The following is a 19,907-nucleotide window of genomic DNA, read 5'->3' as shown; positions in this document are numbered from 1 at the left end:
ACTGCTGTGCCCGAACAAGTTTAGAGCACATTAATATTTCTTTTAATTACCGTTAGAGATTCAATTCTCTAATTATTCAAGTCTCTTTTCTTTATCACTATTGATGTAGTCAGTCGTAATGAAGAGGGACTTACTTGCCACAGATGTTGGAGGACAGGCTAAATACCGATAAGCCACCAGAGTTATTTTGTAGAATATAAACGATATATTATATTGTCAGGATCAAGGAAGTGATAGACAACTTTATGCAACGGCTGCTTAAATTACTTTCGTAATGCAAGTAAATAGAAATATTACACCGCATTCTTGTTTTCTATATTTGTTATCTTGTTCGTGATGGGCTGCAATAAATTCTATCGTGATGGGCTGCAATAAATTCTATCGCTGTAATAGGGGAAATACTACACCCTAATGACTAGACTAGTGAACGTAGACTAATGAAAAAAGCTTCCTCAGTTGTGTTGATGAGGCTAGTCATGAAATGCATTGTATGACAGGCCCGGAATTCGTTAAGCCTGGTTCCTATATATGTTACATCACAAAGCACCGGCAACAGCACAAGTTCTAATCTACGACAGTTTCGGGATGGTGGCGACAGTGAATGATGAATTGTTCAATACCAAATAACTGTAATGTGAATTTTGTTGCAAGTTAACCTTTGACAACCAAACTTTTAACACGCATGTGTTTGAAAATGGTTCGAAATATTACTTTACTATTGTGGAGAAATCAGCAATTTTTCAGTAGTTGAATACTCGTTTATTAATAATTTGGGCTCCAATGGCTTCAAATTCTAGCCATATAGGACTCCAATTGTTCATCAAGTTAAATGACCATCAGTGAGAGAATAAGCAAAACATATTTTACCTTAAAGCACATAAACAACATAATTTTTTTATTATATATTTCAATACATCAGAGTCTTGGCTTTCGAATGAGCCTATATTCAATACACAAAGAATAATAGAACTATGAAAAACGGGTGTCAAAAGTATGTCCTGCAAAAAAAACACTTGGTTCAGGTTCTCAAAATGTGATGTAGTTGATTTGTGTGAGTAGTACCACACCTTTTTTTTCACAAATCACGCGTACATGTTTAAAGCACGTCAATTATATCAGTACTGTTTCAGCTTATTCAGGTTCTTAAACATCTTGGCTTTCAAATGAGCCATTGTTTGACATGGTAAGACAGACATTGGTTGGTGTTTATAGGATTTCCACAGAGCTCGACCGCAGAAATGTTTACTGGCACAAGCTCGGAAATTGTGACGTCACAATTTTCATATGCGGTGTTGTGTGCTCTTGCCGCCTATTTTATTGCTTACCGCTTATATTTATTAACTACGATAATGACGCTAGTATCAGGCGAAGATAGGACAACTCCAGAGAACCAATGAAGATGACAAAGGAATCAGTGTTATTAGTTCTCCTTGTACAGATTATTTCTATAATAAATAACTTAGATTCCAAGCACCATACTATGTTTTCCCGATGATATTATGCACTAGCCGTCTCATTTTATTGTGATGTTGAGGGTCCCGACTGAGACTAATTAGTTTCAAGCATTGCGTGATCTCGCGAAAGTACGATTGACATATAGTCCTAGGGCCACGTAACCGCAGGTCACAATTTAATCGATGTCATTTCATTACCTTTATCAACAACAGTACATTTATTGAAGCATAATTAATTAACCCAGAACATGTGTTTGTATCATTTATTATTAGCGCGCTCTGGGTTTAACAGCACTCAATAGCAGCAAAAGGGATCGACTACCTAAGGCTAAATAATAATTGTGACATCACATTTTGAGAACCTGAACCAAGTGTTTTTTTGCAGGACATACTTTTGACACCCTGTTTTTCATAGTTCTATTTGTGTATTGAATATAGGCTCATTCGAAAGCCAAGACTCTGATGTATTGAAATATATAATAAAAAAATTATGTAATTTATGTGCTTTAACAATCTACAGCACAAGTTCTTACAACACAAATAATCCATTTTGATAGCGTTTACATTATAAGGATTTTATGTTGCACGAAGCTTGACACTCTGGGTGCCGTTTCTGCACGAATAGTTATAACACCTGAGTGACATATTGACAATTCTACAAATCTGCAATGCCTGAGAATCTGCGGAATTTAATGACAGATGAATGAGCATGTTTACAAAAGTCTATCTTGCAAAAAAAATTTATAATTGAAATTCTTGGAAAATTTCGAGCAAGTTTCTGCCTTGAGATACAAGCATACAAACTAGTTCTCGATGACCGCTAAATGGCCATGTGTGTGAGAGGTCATTTTCGAGAACAGCATCGCTTGGTTTTTTGTCAAATCGGTGTGAAAAAAGGTCAGCAAAAGTTACAATGAAAGCGAGGCAAAAAGTGACAACTTGAACAGGAATAATGAAAAATTAAGATGCACAGTGATGTTACATCTTATTGCAGATCATAACCAGTAAATAGGTATTTGGTATTGAACTATACAATGTTGTTTTTAGGTTTATTTTTCATATTACGGGGAATATTAATTTGCATTTAGTGATTTTATATAGGAAATATAGATTGCATTGAGATACAAGAACATTGACACACGAACTCGCTTCCAGAACGCAGCATGCTCAGATGCTGAGGTATGACTCCGCGTCATTTTCACTTTTAAGCGCAGCAAGAGAGGAAGCGATATTTCAAGGCTATCGACGAGACTATTTTCTCATCACTCTAATCAAATTTGAGAACTTGAATTGACCGAACATTTTACCTTGAATTGAACTTTTCTACGCAGAATGAAGCAAAATCTATAAAAACTTTTTGTTTCGATGAATTTACATGAACATTGTTTACGTATCTGTTTTACCATCAGCAAGGCGAGGATTCTCAAGTTAACTATTAACCCTTTGGCTGGGTTAAAGCCAGGCAAAAACACCCGTAAGTTTTGAATTCATTTTTCAAAATTCAATAAAATCGATATTTTATGAACATGTGTAGCTCAAATCTTAAACTGTTTTGAAAGTCGAGCCGATGTTGACTGGTGTTCCCAACTTTTATTCTTTTCCAAGGAGGCGCGATTTCTTTAGCTTTTAGCACAAAGCAACGCCTCTCAGATAATCGTTTCATATAGTAAATCATCGATTAATATCTTGTTGATATTTAAAACTTACTAGTGTTCATATCCTTTGTTTGACGTTACTAGGCGACAGCTTTATAAACGTCTACCGAAAGCGACATAAATGTCGTTTCCCCAGCCAAAGGGTTAACAATGAAATAAAGGGAAGGTGAAATAAAGATATGATTATATGCTAGTCCCTAGTACCACCAAATTTTAATAGCAGTTACCTGACAGCTTGTATTACGACAAATATGAGATCTGCTTAAAGACGCAGAACTCAAATCTGGTGCAACTTGATGTTCCATATATTAGTCGCGTTATTCTAATACCAATATAGATAACGCCGGCTTAATATATGGTATATATGAACGTACAGAATTTTAATTACCTTGTGTTATCGTGTTCCGATTTTATGAAACAATGCTTCCACGTGCAATCTATGTTTCTATCTGTAATAAAGTAAAAGATCTTTAATTAACCATTATTACGAATAACTTTTTATCGATATAGCGTATATTCCTACATATACGCTATCTCGCATATATACAAGCTCATCGCACATATATGCAAGCCTATCTCGCATATAAGCCAACCCTAGATGAATAGTTTTGAAATCAAGTAATTTATGAGGACTTGCATATAAGTCGACCCTATAAACTGTAATATGCCATACGTGTCTAACAAAACAAAAGGTTGCGGAAATAGAGCAGCCTTTGCAAGCTTAGTAGAAAACATTTGATTCAATCAATTCAAAATCATGGATTATGAAGTTCAAAGGGCTTTCAGCAGGCTGGTCTTCCATTAAGGCGATGAAATATATCAGTTTAACATGAGATAATCAGGTTAGGGAGATAGTACTTGGATGAAGGAATACAATTTAGATCTGAAAAGCTCTTCTCAACACTAATTAATTGGTCTAGCGAATGCCACCTCCTTGGTCGGGCAATCTTTGTTTGTCTGCGTTGGGTAAGCCTAAGAAGCCCCAATGCAAGTATTTGATGATTTTAGGTTTTATTTAGCATTTTTAGCCTGTTAATAATAGTTGTAAGGTGAAAACGGAATGATAAAATGGATATTTTTCAAAAGTATCAAAAATATTGTTTACATATCTGTTTTACCATCAGCAAGACGAGGAGTCTCAAGTTAACTATTAGCAATTAACTATTAGCAAGGGAAGGTATGATGAAAATAAAGGATGAAATAAAGGGAAGATGAAATATAGGGAAGGTGAAATAAAGGGAAGATGAAATAAAGGGAAGGTGAAATAAAGGGAAGGTGAAATAAAGGGAAGGTGAAATAAAGGGAAGGTGAAATAAAGGGAAGATGAAATAAAGGGAAGGTGAAATAAAGGGAAGGTGAAATAAAGGGAAGGTGAAATAAAGGGAAGATGAAATAAAGGGAAGATGAAATAAAGGGAAGGTGAAATATAGGGAAGGTGAAATAAAGAGAAGGTGAAATATAGGGAAGATGAAATAAAGGGAAGGTGAAATAAAGGGAAGGTGAAATAAAGGGAAGGTGAAATAAAGATATGATCATATGCTAGTAGTGCCTAGTACCACCAAAATTTAACAGCAGTTACCTGACAGCTTGTATTATGGCAAATATGAGATCTGCGTAAAGACGCAGAACTCAAATCTGGTGCAACTTGATGTTCCATATATTAGTCGCGTTATTCTAATACCAATATAGATAACGCCGGCTTAATACCCAACAGGATGAAAATATTCGCCGAGTTGAATTTCGCAAAAATTGTTTTTTCGAGCATATTTGAAAACCAAATTATTCGCCGATGAACTCATTCGCGAGCAAATTAATCAGTGAAAGCTGCTAGCAATAGAGTAAAACCTTCACTTGCGTATACCACGTGTTTAGGTTTCCGTTTAGCTAGAAATTTTACATCAATCATGCTAAGCTATAAATTTTTGGAGGTTTTCATAAATGTTCATCGAATTGGAATCCTTTGGTGAAACAACAACTTGTAGTAAGTTATGAGTTTTTTCAACGTAAATAACTGCAGGAAATTTTTGTCGATGATGATGTCGTGCCAAATTACGAATGACTTGTGACAACCTTGAAAAATTTTGTAAAGAAATGTGATACATTGGCAATGGGCTCAACTTAAATCCCCGGCGAAGATTTAAGAGTTTGGGACTCAGCTATATTTACTAACTTTGCCTAGCGGCTAGTTTTTAATTTGAGGTAGTAGTCATTCTCCCGTGTTAAAAAAAACTAATTATTCGCAGATTTGATTGTACGTGAACTCGCGAATTAAATCCATCGAATATTTTCATCCTGTAAGGTAAATGATATTTATGAACATACAGAAGGTTTATTACCTTGTGTTATCGTATCTCTACTTGCTCGATCAACGTTTCCACACCTGCGGCTTAAGCTGTAATAAAGCAAACAGTATCTTGCTAACCATTACTGTGACAAACTTTCTTTTATCCATATGCTTATGATGGTTAGAGACACATCACGTGAGATTAGAAGTGTGACAATAGAGATGATTACATGCTATTGACCAGAGAGATTAGAAGTATGAAAATGGAGACGAGTATATGCTAGTCCCACCAAATTTTAACAGCAGTTACCTGACAGCTTGTATTACGACAAATATGAGATCTGCTTAAAGACGCAGAACTCAAATCTGGTGCAACTTGATGTTCCATATATTAGTCGCGTTATTCTAATACCAATATAGATAACGCCGGCTTAATATATGGTATATATATGAACGTACAGAATTTTAATTACCTTGTGTTATCGTGTTCCGATTTTATGAAACAATGCTTCCACGTGCAATCTATGTTTCTATCTGTAATAAAGTAAAAGATCTTTAATTAACCATTATTACGAATAACTTTTAATCGATATAGCGTATATTCCTACATATACGCTATCTCGCATATATACAAGCTCATCGCACATATATGCAAGCCTATCTCGCATATAAGCCAACCCTAGATGAATAGTTTTGAAATCAAGTAATTTATGAGGACTTGCATATAAGTCGACCCTATAAACTGTAATATGCCATACGTGTCTAACAAAACAAAAGGTTGCGGAAATAGAGTAGCCTTTGCAAGCTTAGTAGAAAACATTTGATTCAATCAATTCAAAATCATGGATTATGAAGTTCAAAGGGCTTTCAGCAGGCTGGTCTTCCATTAAGGCGATGAAATATATCAGTTTAACATGAGATAATCAGGTTAGGGAGATAGTACTTGGATGAAGGAATACAATTTAGATCTGAAAAGCTCTTCTCAACACTAATTAATTGGTCTAGCGAATGCCACCTCCTTGGTCGGGCAATCTTTGTTTGTCTGCGTTGGGTAAGCCTAAGAAGCCCCAATGCAAGTATTTGTTGATTTTAGGTTTTATTTAGCATTTTTAGCCTGTTAATAATAGTTGTAAGGTGAAAACGGAATGATAAAATGGATATTTTTCAAAAGTATCAAAAATATTGTTTACATATCTGTTTTACCATCAGCAAGACGAGGAGTCTCAAGTTAACTATTAGCAATTAACTATTAGCAAGGGAAGGTATGATGAAAATTAAGGATGAAATAAAGGGAAGATGAAATATAGGGAAGGTGAAATAAAGGGAAGATGAAATAAAGGGAAGGTGAAATAAAGGGAAGGTGAAATAAAGGGAAGGTGAAATAAAGGGAAGGTGAAATAAAGGGAAGGTGAAATAAAGGGAAGATGAAATAAAGGGCAGGTGAAATAAAGGGAAGATGAAATAAAGGGAAGATGAAATAAAGGGAAGGTGAAATAAAGGGAAGATGAAATAAAGGGAAGATGAAATAAAGGGAAGGTGAAATAAAGGGAAGGTGAGATAAAGGGAAGGTGAAATAAAGGGAAGATGAAATAAAGGGAAGGTGAAATAAAGGGAAGGTGAAATAAAGGGAAGGTGAAATAAAGGGAAGATGAAATAAAGAAAAGATGAAATAAAGGAAAAATGAAATAAAGGGAAAATGAAATAAAGGGAAGGTGAAATAAAGGGAAGATGAAATAAAGGGAAGATGAAATAAAGGGAAGGTGAAATAAAGGGAAGGTGAAATAAAGGGAAGATGAAATAAAGGGAAGGTGAAATAAAGGGAAGGTGAAATAAAGGGAAGGTGAAATAAAGGGAAGGTGAAATAAAGAAAAGGTGAAATAAAGGGAAGGTGAAATAAAGGGAAGGTGAAATAAAGGGAAGGTGAAATAAAGGGAAGGTGAAATAAAGGGAAGGTGAAATAAAGGGAAGGTGAAATAAAGGGAAGGTGAAATAAAGGGAAGGTGAAATAAAGGGAAGGTGAAATAAAGGGAAGGTGAAATAAAGGGAAGGTGAAATAAAGGGAAGGTGAAATATAGGGAAGGTGAAATAAAGGGAAGGTGAAATAAAGATATGATTATATGCTAGTCCCTAGTACCACCAAAATTTAACAGCAGTTACCTGACAGCTTGTATTACGACAAATAGGAGATCTGCTTAAAGACGCAGAACTCAAATCACAACATTTAGCACTAATGCAACACATTAAGTTTGCTCGCTAAACGTGTAACTTTCGGTACAGAACTTGCAAACCTGTTTTATATGCATGTCCTTTGAAGTATCAGGACCGCGTCAAACAATGAACTACTATTAGCTTGAAAGAGTAATTATTTCTATAGCGTTGCTTTGAAGGTTCACGGACCATCGTAAATTTAAGCCGTTTTTTTATATATGTAAGCTACTTCGAAGTAGCAAGACCAGATTAATCAGAGAGCTACTTCTAGTCTGAGACTGTTATTGATTATTGCTATGGGTTTACTTTTGAAGTTTAAACAACAAATAATGAAAAGCTTTGGAATTGGACAACAAAAAAATTATTGATATAAACGATTCAGTATTAATACGATTTTATGGACACTTTCCTACTGATCAGATAACATTATGGGCTCAAAAAGATCAAATAATGTCAGGGTGGTGGTCTATTTATTAACTCTTCTCTCAGGGTAGCGGTCAGTTGAAGGTGACATTTAGAGGTTTTACAGTTATTCTGTAGAGTCCGAATGAAGTTTTTATGCAACAAAAAAGGTGTATTACCACCTGTCAAAGGTAAAGTTTTGCAAGTTCACCTCAGCTCAGGTGTAATTTGATTTTCCCCACACACTAAGCCCCATCATGCCAATGCGTGGCTAATGACAGATTATTTGTATGGGTAAAAACCGATACCACTTTTAAATACTCCTCCAGTAAATTGAAGACTAGTTGTACTCCCAAGTTATAATCATTACCTTCATGAGTGTTTTCAAACTTCTGGTTACTTCAATTGAGCGTCTGGCTGATCCAATCGAAGGCATAATTTACTACAAAGGAAGGTGCGGATTATGCAAGAATATAAAAAAAACTTGACTAAGATGTATTTACATTTAAGAAAAGCCAAAACTACAAAAAATGTGGAATATTGTCATCAACCATGTAAGAACAGTCGATTGACATGTTATCAAGAGAATAATTTTGTTCTCACCTTTTTGTAGCAGAGGCAAACACAATGACAACCCCCATATCCAAGATCATCAGTATATGACAAAAAAGGAACGAAAAAGACTAAATGGGTATGCAAATCAACTGATCGCATCTCCATTTTGTATACGTATGTATCTATAAACTTTCAAGACGTGCACTGATTATTACAAGTAAATTTCACTATACATATAACAACTCAAGTAGTGATGATTTCAACTTTTTTAGTTTCTGAGCTTCATGAAAGAGGAGGCATAAATTCCTATCCAACCTGGAAAATCTGTAAAGAAGTCACAAGACCAATGCATGTATTTTCATGTCTATTTTACCAAAACGATAACAAATCATTTTTCACTAGATTGTGACAAACGAAGAGCAGATCGGCGCATGCTTGATGATCTACGCCGCTCGTTTTTCCTCTCTTTTGCTTCTTTAACCCGCTGAGCAAGAATCTTGGCATATGCCGATTCTGCTTCTCTGTTCTTTTCTTGTCTCCTTTTCTTTAAGGAGCGTCTATGACGCTTGCGCTGAAGTACCATCGGTGTTATGAGTCGCTGAATCTTAGGTGATTTGTATTTCTGCTTTTTCGCTATAAAAAAACAAAAATGAATGATCAATTTATTTAACGCTTTGTATAATAAGTCAGACAGCAACATATTCATCCAGTCCCAACAAGCTAGGCCTGACTAATGTGGTTTTCCAAGCTACCCTACAGGATGAAATTATTCGATGGATTTAATAATTTGTGTACTGTCAATTTTGCGAATCATTAAAATCCGGGAAGAATTAGTTTTATTTTTAACACAAGGGAGAATAACTACTACCTCAAATAAAAAGCAGGGTTAGTAAACACAGCTCAGTTTAGCCTGTCTTGACAAACTGTTGTTATTTTAGTTGACCCCCCCGCGCTGTCGTGCGGGCGAGCAAAACAAAAGCTTGTCACAAGATGCACCTGATGCATCAGCTGCACTTAAAGGGAGTTGTTCTCTTCCATCTATGCAGTTGAAGCATCAGACTCGTAAGTACTAGCAGCGTCGTATACGTATATTCCCTATACGACACTGACTACTAGTATAGCAAGCTAACGATGTTCCTAACTAACCATCCAGAATTTCCATCCAATGTGCAAGCCACATGTAAATACAAATGTTCTGTAGCCCAGAACTATACTCGCATATCGAATCATTGTCAAAGTAAGCCCGTTTGATTTTGGGATCTGTGGCTCACAAAATCTCTCTCATACAACTACCATCGCTAATTCCACAAAATGTTAAGAGGTCAAGTCATGCTAATGTGCCAAAAGTGTGCCGCTGGCCTTACAAGTATGATGCTTCAACTGCATAGACGGAATAGAACAACTCCCTTTAAGTGCAGCTGATGCATCAGGTGCAGTGCATCTTGTGACAAGCAGTTGTTTTGCTCGCCCGCTCAACGGAGGGACAACTCTGCACAAACAACAGTTTGTCAAGACAGGCTAAGCTGAATTCCAAACTCTTTTAAAATCATCGCCAGGACTTTGAGTTAAGCCCATTGCCAACGTATCACACTTCTTTACAAAGCTATTCAAGGTCTTCACAAGTTACATGTATTCGTAATGGCACCATCTTCGCATAATCTCTTCTGCAGTTCTTCACGTTGAAAAAACTCATAACTTATCGCAAGTGGTTCGTTCGCCAAAGGCCTCCAAATCAATGAATATTCATGAAAACCTCTAGATTCAGTCAGGAATTTATAGCTTACCATGATAGCTTAGATATAGCTTAGCATGATCGATATAAATTTCTCAGCTAAATAGAAACCTATTCACGTGGTATAAGCATGTGAAGTTTTTACTCTATTGCTAGCCGCATTCACGGATTATGTTGTTCACCAATATCTTTATCCGCAGATGTCTTTATCTGTGAATATGCATGAAATGACAATTCTTACGGAATTAAACTCCGCGAATAATTTCGTCCAGTAGGTTATATTAATTGTTGTTCTTGACGAACAAATAGAGATTTTACGGTATGTACATTATAAGTGCTGCGCGATAAAGCGATATAATTCGATGTGACAATATATTTCAGTGGGTGATTTTATATTGGGTTAGTTTTCAAATCGATAAGAATACCGAAGCCGATATTTTATCGAAATATCGGCTTATTTTATTTTGCAAAACTGGAGTTGCCATTCTCCTTATTGTAAAGAGGGGACAACTCCGGTTTTTTTCAACCAATATTAATTAATATTATTCATGTTTAAGTCTAACAGTGTATATTGAAAGAAGACAACTCCAATGTTCGATATTTTTCGATACATTTAGAGGCCTAATAATCAAATGTACATACAAAGATATCGTGCAGCACTAGTATGTATGCTCCAATGTCAAATACAGCCAAACTAGGATAACTGGCCCTCGATAGCTCGAACACATGGTTAGCTCGAACGGAATTGTTTGGTCCGTTCCCACGCAGTGATAAAGTGCTTTAGATAACTAAAACTTGATATCATTAACTAGAAGTTTTTTGCCCGACAGTTACCGAGACTGTTATCACTTTATTCCAGGCCATAGAGAAAAACAATCAACTTTTGGTGGTTAGGCGTCGCTATTATCATCATTGGCAAAATATTTTCATTAACGAGTTTTCTTTGAGTTTGCAAAAAATCAAATTTTACCAAACATCCTCTTTGCGATGACCCTTCGAAAGCAAGGAAAAGTGACGTGACTTTCGGATAAACGTGAAGTAAAATCGGCAAAGTTAATCTTGGTTAAAACGCGCAGGAGAAAAATATGTATTTTTTCTGAGCGCGTTTTAACCGCGATAAAATTTTGTCGATTTTAACATAAGAATGTCTTTGCTATCATATCACCAATCAAAACAACAAACAAATCTCAAGCGAAAGAAAAATATCTTTACTTTCTGATAACAATTTTTAAAACTTTACATGAGAGAGTCTAACTTGCAACAAGCAATCTATGCTTTTGATTTATATATAGTTTGTATATGTACATGTATTTACTGATAAATACATGTACTTGTGACAGTGCTCTGATAACTTGAACACTTTCGCACAGTCTCGTGAAGTTGGAGTTATCCAAGTTTCACTGTATTTGGTCTTACTGAATATTCAATTATCTCGCTAAAAAAGTATTTGGCAGCGAAAGAGTAAATGATAATGATAACCATTATTGATGAAGCAGTGTAAGACATTAGTTTCCTCTAATGGGTAAATCAGACATTTTTCAGAGTAAAGTCTTTCAAACTACATGCGATCTTTCAAAACGCTAGCGATCATGTGTATGATCAACCAACCATGACTGAAATTGCAGTCATAGCATGGTATTATCAAACAAGAGCTGCTTCCAGCGATTGTGCACTCTTTTACTGCGAGAACAAAAGCTGGACAGAAAAAGGCTACATGCACCGGTATCGTTGCATTTTTTTTCCAATGAACTTTTACATACAGAATTTTTCAAATGCATGTCATCGCTACTGTACAAAACATACTGTCTGTAAAGGCTACCAGCCACATGCTTAGCATGGTTCAAGTTACAGTAGTTGAAATTGAGTTAGCATGCCATTTCGTTTTAGTCAAAAATATGTGCGAATAAGCTAGACTCCTAAATTTGGTAAAAACATTTTGCAGCCTATAATTGGCTTATAGGCGGTATTTAATTCATGTGGAAACGATGAGCAAGTTTGGATTAGTAGGTTTCACTTGTGATAGATGGCTTGTTAAACAGTTCTAAATGTCTTCACGTAAAGAACAATAACTTAAAATGAGATAACAGCAAATTTGTTTGAGGCCTTAAAAGAAATGACGAAAATGTTTACAAGAAAACAGCAGTACCAAAACATCTTAACTTGAAACTAACATCAACGTAAAATGTGGTACTTGAGAATTGTGAGAAATACATACGATCTTGGCCATCTTTTAGCGGCAATGCACGCTTGATCACATACTGTCGAACATCATCATCCTTTGACAAGTTGAAGAGTTTCCTAATTTTAGAAGCTCTCTTAGGACCAAGACGTCTTGGTTGGGTTTTGTCTGTGAGTCCAGGAATTTCATTTTCTCCTATAATGTTCGATATAATTATGACAACAAATGACATGATTAAAGCTTATCCAGAGGAGCAGAAAACGGTAGCAAAGTCTAGGGATTTTTTGGAAAAAATTACAGGACAGCTATTTATTTTAATCAGCTTCTTGGTGAAAAATTTATAATCAACCAGAAAGCTTATGCATGACCTTGACCTATGCACGCACCCAGACAAAAGATAAATTTACAATCAGCCAGAACGCTTATGCATGACCATGACCATTTTTTTATGCTCAACTTCAAATTTTCATCAACCTTTTACTTATAAAACTTTTACGCTCCACAGAATTTTATGTTGCGTGTTGAAAACCATTTTATATGTTGAAACCAATATTTGTTAACATTTTATATCATGTCCAAAATTTTGCCCATAGAAGTGAGCCACCCTTGTGGTTTGACTGTGTTTTGTATAACTATCGCCAAAGATTGAGTGAGTATCTTAAATATGACCTAAACTACACATTTGATTTTACCAAACCTGTTTAAATATTACATAAACAGTACTGTCAAACAACCACAAACATAGTTGATCTACTATGTGAATGGTTTTGCAGACTAAGACAAATATTCTTGGAAAAATATCAGCAACTCATTCCAGTTAAAAACCTACAAACACCTTCCATAAGTACCACTCTACAGGATGAAAATATTCGATGGGTTTAATAATTCGCGAGTTTGTGCAGTCAAATCTGTGAATTATTAAAACCAGTGAATAATTAGTTTCATTTTCAACACTAGGGAGAATAACTACTATCTCAAATTAAAAACCATCTGCTAGGCAGAGTTAGCAAACGTAGTTGAGTTCCAAACTCTTTTAAAATTTTCAGCGGAACCGAGTTAAGTCTATTGCCAATGCATCACACTTCTTCACAAAATCTTCTTTACAAGGTTGTCACAGGTTATTTGGAATTCGACACGGCATCATCATCGAAAAAAAATCTTCTACAGTTCTTTATGCTGAAGAACTCATAACTTACCACAAGTTGTTGGTTCACCAAAGGCCTCCAAATCGATGAACATTCATGAAAACCTATCATGGATGCAAAAATTTATAGCTTAGCATGACCGCCATAAAATTCTTAGCTAAACAGAAACCTAAACACGTGGTATACGCACGCGAGTGTTTTACTTTATTGCTAGCTGCTTTCATGAATTAATTTATTCGCGAACGTGTTCATCCACGAATAATTTGGTCCGCGAATACGCTTGAAAAGACACTTCGTGAAATTTAATTCTGCGAATAATTTCATCCTGTAGGGTACATACAATTAAACATTGCATCAAAACAAATGTATGAGATGAGGTTATGTAAAAACTTAGTTTGGGAACTAAACAATATTGTTACTGAATCTTCAGAGGTAAGCTAAATGTTATTTAACTCAGCTGTGTTCAAATCTTCAAACAATTTTAATGCACCAATTACAAAATTTCAGGTATATTTACTTACAAAAGTGCAACGATTTGATAAATATTAGACCTTTGTTGTTGAAAATTACTCTATCTTCGATTTCAAGCCATGTTGGAAAATATGCAAATGAAAGTAACCAAAATTGTTTTTTAGAACACTGACATAAAATCATAGAAGAACATACCTTTTTTAAGGATGATCAAGTTGAGAACCGACAAATTACTATCAACGATGCATCCTCTTACAGATTTTCGCTTGCGTTCACCCTTCCTACGGGCTCTAAAGCAGCTCTGGCCTTTCTTTAGCAACAAACGAGCACGACCAGGTGTGAGCACACCCTGTTTCATGGGAAATCCTTGCTTATCATTGCCCCCAGTAATGCGAACAACATAGCCCTGTAATAGATTAATATATGGGTTAACTTTTGATGTTATCATAATAATAATACTTTAAGTCTATATATATATATATCTGTAAGTTTGTGCCTGTGTATGTCCTTTGGTACGTCCAGCTATAGCTATTAAAATCTTGGAATTAAAATCTTGCACTCACATGGATTTGAACTCGCAAAGAATTGCAACTGCAGCATGGTCATACAATTGTCTAACAACGAGTCTACGAAAACTCTATTCATCGCTCTTATTTATTATATACTGTATACACCCTTTCACATGCTAAATGACGTATTAATTGAAACTCATGACTATATTTCCAGTTTTTTGTAGGATTCAATGGCTAAAGGGGGTCATCAATCGCAGTCAAGGCCAATACTTTTCACGTGGGCAATTGTATTATCTCGGGTAGGAATAGCCTCTAAAGATTACATTATCTCTCCATTTGGTCAAACAAAGACATTCCGATATCTCATTTTTACATTTGTACCAGTGTCGATAGGTACCAGCATTGTTGCACCATGCACGAATTTTTATCTTTAATTCAACGTACCCCAGGATTTTTATTTAGTTTTCTCAATTCGTTTAAATTGTATCATTATCAAATGATCTTTTATTGTAATCATCGCAAAACAGACTTAAATTAGCTATTACGTAATAATTATTTTACATTCACACACTTTTATAAATGTTTTATTTGGTTTTTTACTTTATTTGACATCCCCCAAATATTTTCCTCATGATATGAAGTTTGAAAGTTAATTGTTTAACAAAATTTGAAAACCTTTCCAGTTCTATTTTTTCTATTAATTTACTCAAAATGTACAAAACACTTTTCTCATGATATGAAGTTCAAAAATTAAAATGGTAAATGCTATTTTATGTGCAAATTTTTAATTGTCCAGGCAACGTGGAGCATTCATCTAGTCAGCTATAAAACAATCCAAATCAAACAGTTGACCTGCAAGCTGGTAAGAAGAACGTTCTCGCTAGCAGGTAATTTTTCATGTTGAGTGATGGCCACATTGATCAGTGGAACTATATCCAGATGTTGCAATAATCATCTTTAGCCTTCAAAGGGACGAAACCCACAAAATAACACCTATATCTTTTATTAACCATTGATCACATTGACCCAGTAGGACAAGGTGTGCTGACAAAGTGAACTATGTTGACATTCAAGCTATTGCCTTTGTATATATCAGTGCCTATGGCGCTGTAGATTTTGCGATGCAGTGGCATTTAGAGATTCTAATCAGTAAAGACATGTGCTCATACACATATTAGGCAATAAAAACGCAAACTTGAATTTTCTGGATTATAACCTTAGGATCTCTTTAAATATAACTAGTGCAGGTTATATAATAACTAATATAACAAACTTATAATTATATTATAAATATTTATCATTGTAGTAGCACATGGAAATTGCCACTGAAAAGTGGTACAAAGGAACTTCATTTCTAGAGCGCTTTGGTCTGCTCGACCTACTGCTTAGTGGCAAGACATGTGATTTTCTATTGTAGCCATTGAAATGGAGTTAGAATAGGGATATTACATTAATTGACAATTTGTCGTACAACCAAGCTCCAGAATACGAAGTAAATCCAGTCCAATAGTTGCTTCATAATTGGAAACAAACGCGTTTGTGGGGGTAGATATTTATAAAATTATATTGCATTTCGATTGATTCATTTGACGCACAAAAACAACTTTGGTTACAACGGATGTTTACACATAACAAATGCATTACAAAAACCTATGCAAAACCTTTTGATACCAATTAACTGTAATGTGAATTTTGCTGCCAGTCAACCTTCAAGTTCAAAGAATTTTATGCTTCACCCTACTAAGTGAAAACAGCCGAGTCCACAAACCGCCAACTAGGTGCAAGAATGGTTTTATTAATCCTTTACCAGAATCAGTGGGTTAATTGATTTCAACGAACTTGATGATGTTTTGTGATCCCTATTTCGGTCAACTCATAAAACCATGTTTTGTATGTGAATTAACTAATCGAATGGACCATTAAAAAATTCTACAAATTAATACTAATAATGACTGGATAACATGGACTATACACGACTTTTTGGGATGTACTTGGTTTCGCCAAATATTCGAACATATTATTTCCAAAGATAGAGGCATGCCTATTTTATTTAGTAGCTAGTTTCTTGTGTGCGTTTAGCCACAGAGAACTTAGCTGATACAAAGGCCGTGATGAAATAAGCTAATTCGACGACCTAACCACCGTAGACTGGTAGAATTGGTAGTCAGTACTCAAATGTTTACACATTTTTAGAGGAAGTTAATATATCAAGTTTTCAATTTCCCTTATTTGCGGCGTTCGAAACATAATGATATATCTGTAGCTGGATTAAAGATTTTATTCTAGCCAACATGAGCAAGTACAAAATAAATGTATGCCAATAAAGCCGCATAGGACTAGACTTTCATCGCATTAGCCAATGTGAATACGAGAGATAGAGACAGGTTGTATTACGCGTTACATCATTTTGGGCAAGCCTGGGCATGCTTTTAGGCCCGAGCGTTTTTGCCGCCATCAATTTTTGTAGATTTCAATCTTCAAATATCTTGACAATGAGATCACCTAACACAACAAACAACATATCAACTGATGGAGAAAAAAAGATTTTTTTTAAAAAAATCAACTTAAATTTGACGCAACCACATCTTTAAAGCATGTGCCATAAAGAGCTCATTTTCATCAAAAAGATCTGTATTGAATAATGCAAACGAACATTCATGTACCTGTCAGAAATGAAGTTGAATTATGTGAATTAAACGTACTGTGCGTAGACCGAAAGTTTGCCAGTAAAATGAAAGATAATACAAAGAAAAAGCAAATGATAACAATTGATATTAAACAGAAAATTATTGAAAAATATGCAAAATGTGTATGCGTGATTGAGCTAGCTCAGCAATACGACAGAAATACATCCACAATTATCAAACAAAAGGATTATATTCAGGGCATTTTGTTCGCAAAAAGACTAACCATAGTTTCTGAACGGCGCAGTGATCTTCACGACCACTGATGACATTTTGAATAAACAATTGGCCGGTGACAGCGTAACTGAAACGATGCTATGTGAAAAGGCCGGTGCTATCTATCAAAACTGTAAAATAGACATTCCGACAAGTTGGCTAGTGGTCGTGTATTAACACTTTGTGACGACACCAGTGTTCGTCCTAATTGCAACATGTTGAAAGGGCGACAAAGGCTAAAGTCCTTAGATAGGTTTTATCTTAAAACGGCCGGCTAGTCGGGAAAGCGAAACAAAAGAAAAATTAGCTAACCAGCGAGAAACTTCAAATTGTGAATGCCAAAGAAATTTCAATTACGTTAAGTTAGAAATGAAAGTTTGCTTTTAGGTTTGTCTTTTAAGACTTCGATAAAATCCAAATTTATCAAAGTCAACTGTTGTAACGAAAGATAACTCATATCTCCCTCCTTAGCAAATGCTAGCGTGAACTGCTATTGTATGTATTTAATTTTACATTTTAATTAATCACATTTCCTTGCATCATTTTTGATTTGTTGCTTTTTGAAAGCATGTGGTACGTTAGGACAATAACCAACATGTTCTTTCTGTTACAATATCTTGTTTTGAGTGTTTAATTTGTATTTTTTCAGAGTATGGAAACCAATCAATATATATTTAATTATTCTATATATAGATAAATTGCATCAACATGTGAGTAAATTGACATACGAGCTCAGTCTTGGAACGCATTAAGCTCATAAGTCGAAGTATGACTACATAATAAAATAACCACAAAATATTAGTATACCCTTGTCTTTGATTATTTTTTCCACAGAATCCGTCTCATTTGCTATATAAACATACCTTTGAAATTTCAATTGCAAATTAGATGACAAGCCTTACGAAAATGATCGCACTTGATCGGCTTAAAACAGTTCCCAGGGAGAGTTGAGAAAATATCGGAATTTTATGCTAATAAATCATTCTTGTATGATAAAACTATTTGAGATACGAGAAACTAGTGCCAATACAAACATAGAACGACGTGCTTTACCTTCCATTCTTCACCGAGAGAGTCGGCATCAGTCTCCTGAGCCATACGCTTTTCGTAAAAGTGTCGCAGCTTAAGGTCATCATCGATCTCGAAGCATTTCTGTGAACCAGTGGCTGGATAAGCCACGTTGATCTAAAATTAATGGCACATTAGAATACACGAATACGCAAATTACCCACAAACAGGATAATATATACGAAACTAGAAGCAGAGTCAGTATAAATATCTACAAAACAGTGGTCCGGTAAAGCACATCTCGTAAAATGCTATGCCTTTTACAACTGTATGATGCTCATTACAGCAATTTTTGAAATATTTCTGCCACGTTCGAAATCCTATACCGCCTTAAAACTTAATTTCTTACCTTCATTTCGACTGATTGTGGCCTCCTCGGTAGAGAAAACGAAGAAAAAGGAAACACTGCGCGAGACCAAACGTGGTTCTCCTACTTTCGGTGGCCTTTGTATTTTCCGGGTTTAAAATTTGCCCGTCACTAACGCTGTTTGATTGGTGAATGCTTGCCCAAATGCTACTCGATAAATTTCGCTTACAGTAGGATTTGGCCACTGAATTATGGTCAGGTATAATAGCAGTGGCTCAAAATCTGGTCAGTTTCTGGGTCGTTTCGTAGAGGTGAAGCTTAATCCGGAAATACAAATGTTTTGTCGGCACTAAGCGACGAGGTTTTAAGCAAGTGCCAATGTTTAGTTGGTTAGAAATTGAGTCTGTAATCTTTTTATTTTTTGTAACAAAATAAAACATAAACATCTTTTTAAGCAAATATTTAATTAAAAATATGAGATCTTTCATCAAACTAGCATAACGTAGTCACATAGCTGTTTATCGTAGTTTTGTCGTGTTAAGATGAAATAGTAACACGCTCACGAAACGGAAAAAAATCTTATCAAAAACACATCATTAATTATTCTGTGTTGGTTTATACAGTGTATATGAAAGATATGTTACATACGTTGTAATATGATTGCACTTTTATGTGTGTAACGCAGTATTACGTAAGTTGTTGAATATTTGTGATTATGTTCTAACCAAATAAAATTCACATTGAAACAATTGTCTACTTTGCTACCATTCTGAGAGCTAAAGAAGATTATATTTCATTTAAGTTTAACTATTTATGTTAGCGTTTCGTGAGACAAAGATTGTGAAAAGGCAACAGAAGACATTAGTCTATCTTATCTTTACTGCAAACACCGACTTCTCCAACTAACTTTATTTAGATTTTGAACATGACCGGCTCTGTAGGAATTCTTTTGTCAACTTGCTTATATATTTATTATTTAAGTACAGCAATGTGTGACCAAAAATATTTCTTGATTTGTTGGGCAAAAAATATTTT

The 19,907-nt window shown here is 35.1% G+C and overlaps 1 protein-coding gene across 1 annotated transcript; it reads right to left on the bottom strand.

Moving 5' to 3' along the window:
- Window positions 1-8,893: 8,893 nt before the first annotated feature.
- On the bottom strand, window positions 8,894-19,066 carry LOC137394965 (small ribosomal subunit protein eS6-like). Its single transcript, XM_068081743.1, has 5 exons — window positions 18,915-19,066; window positions 18,551-18,682; window positions 14,281-14,491; window positions 12,506-12,664; window positions 8,894-9,191 (listed from the first exon to the last, which is right to left on the bottom strand). Exons 1-5 carry the CDS (start codon window positions 18,918-18,920, stop codon window positions 8,947-8,949), a joined length of 753 nt encoding a protein of 250 aa, XP_067937844.1. The 5' UTR covers window positions 18,921-19,066; the 3' UTR covers window positions 8,894-8,946.
- Between the last annotated feature and the right edge of the window lie 841 nt (window positions 19,067-19,907).

The sequence above is a fragment of the Watersipora subatra genome, chromosome 4, assembly GCF_963576615.1.
Source record: "Watersipora subatra chromosome 4, tzWatSuba1.1, whole genome shotgun sequence".
In the NCBI taxonomy this organism is placed as follows: Eukaryota; Metazoa; Bryozoa; class Gymnolaemata; order Cheilostomatida; family Watersiporidae; genus Watersipora; species Watersipora subatra.
Note: the sequence above shows the minus strand (reverse complement) of the source record. Positions and strands in the feature narration are given on the sequence as shown.

Coding starts and splice junctions, on each gene's coding strand:
- LOC137394965 (XM_068081743.1), bottom strand. Junction 14,492..18,550: donor CTCTCGGTGAAGAATGGAAG/GTAAAGCACGTC, acceptor AATCTATTACAG/GGCTATGTTGTTCGCATTAC. Junction 9,192..12,505: donor GCTAAAAGATGGCCAAGATC/GTATGTATTTCT, acceptor GTTTTTTTATAG/CGAAAAAGCAGAAATACAAA.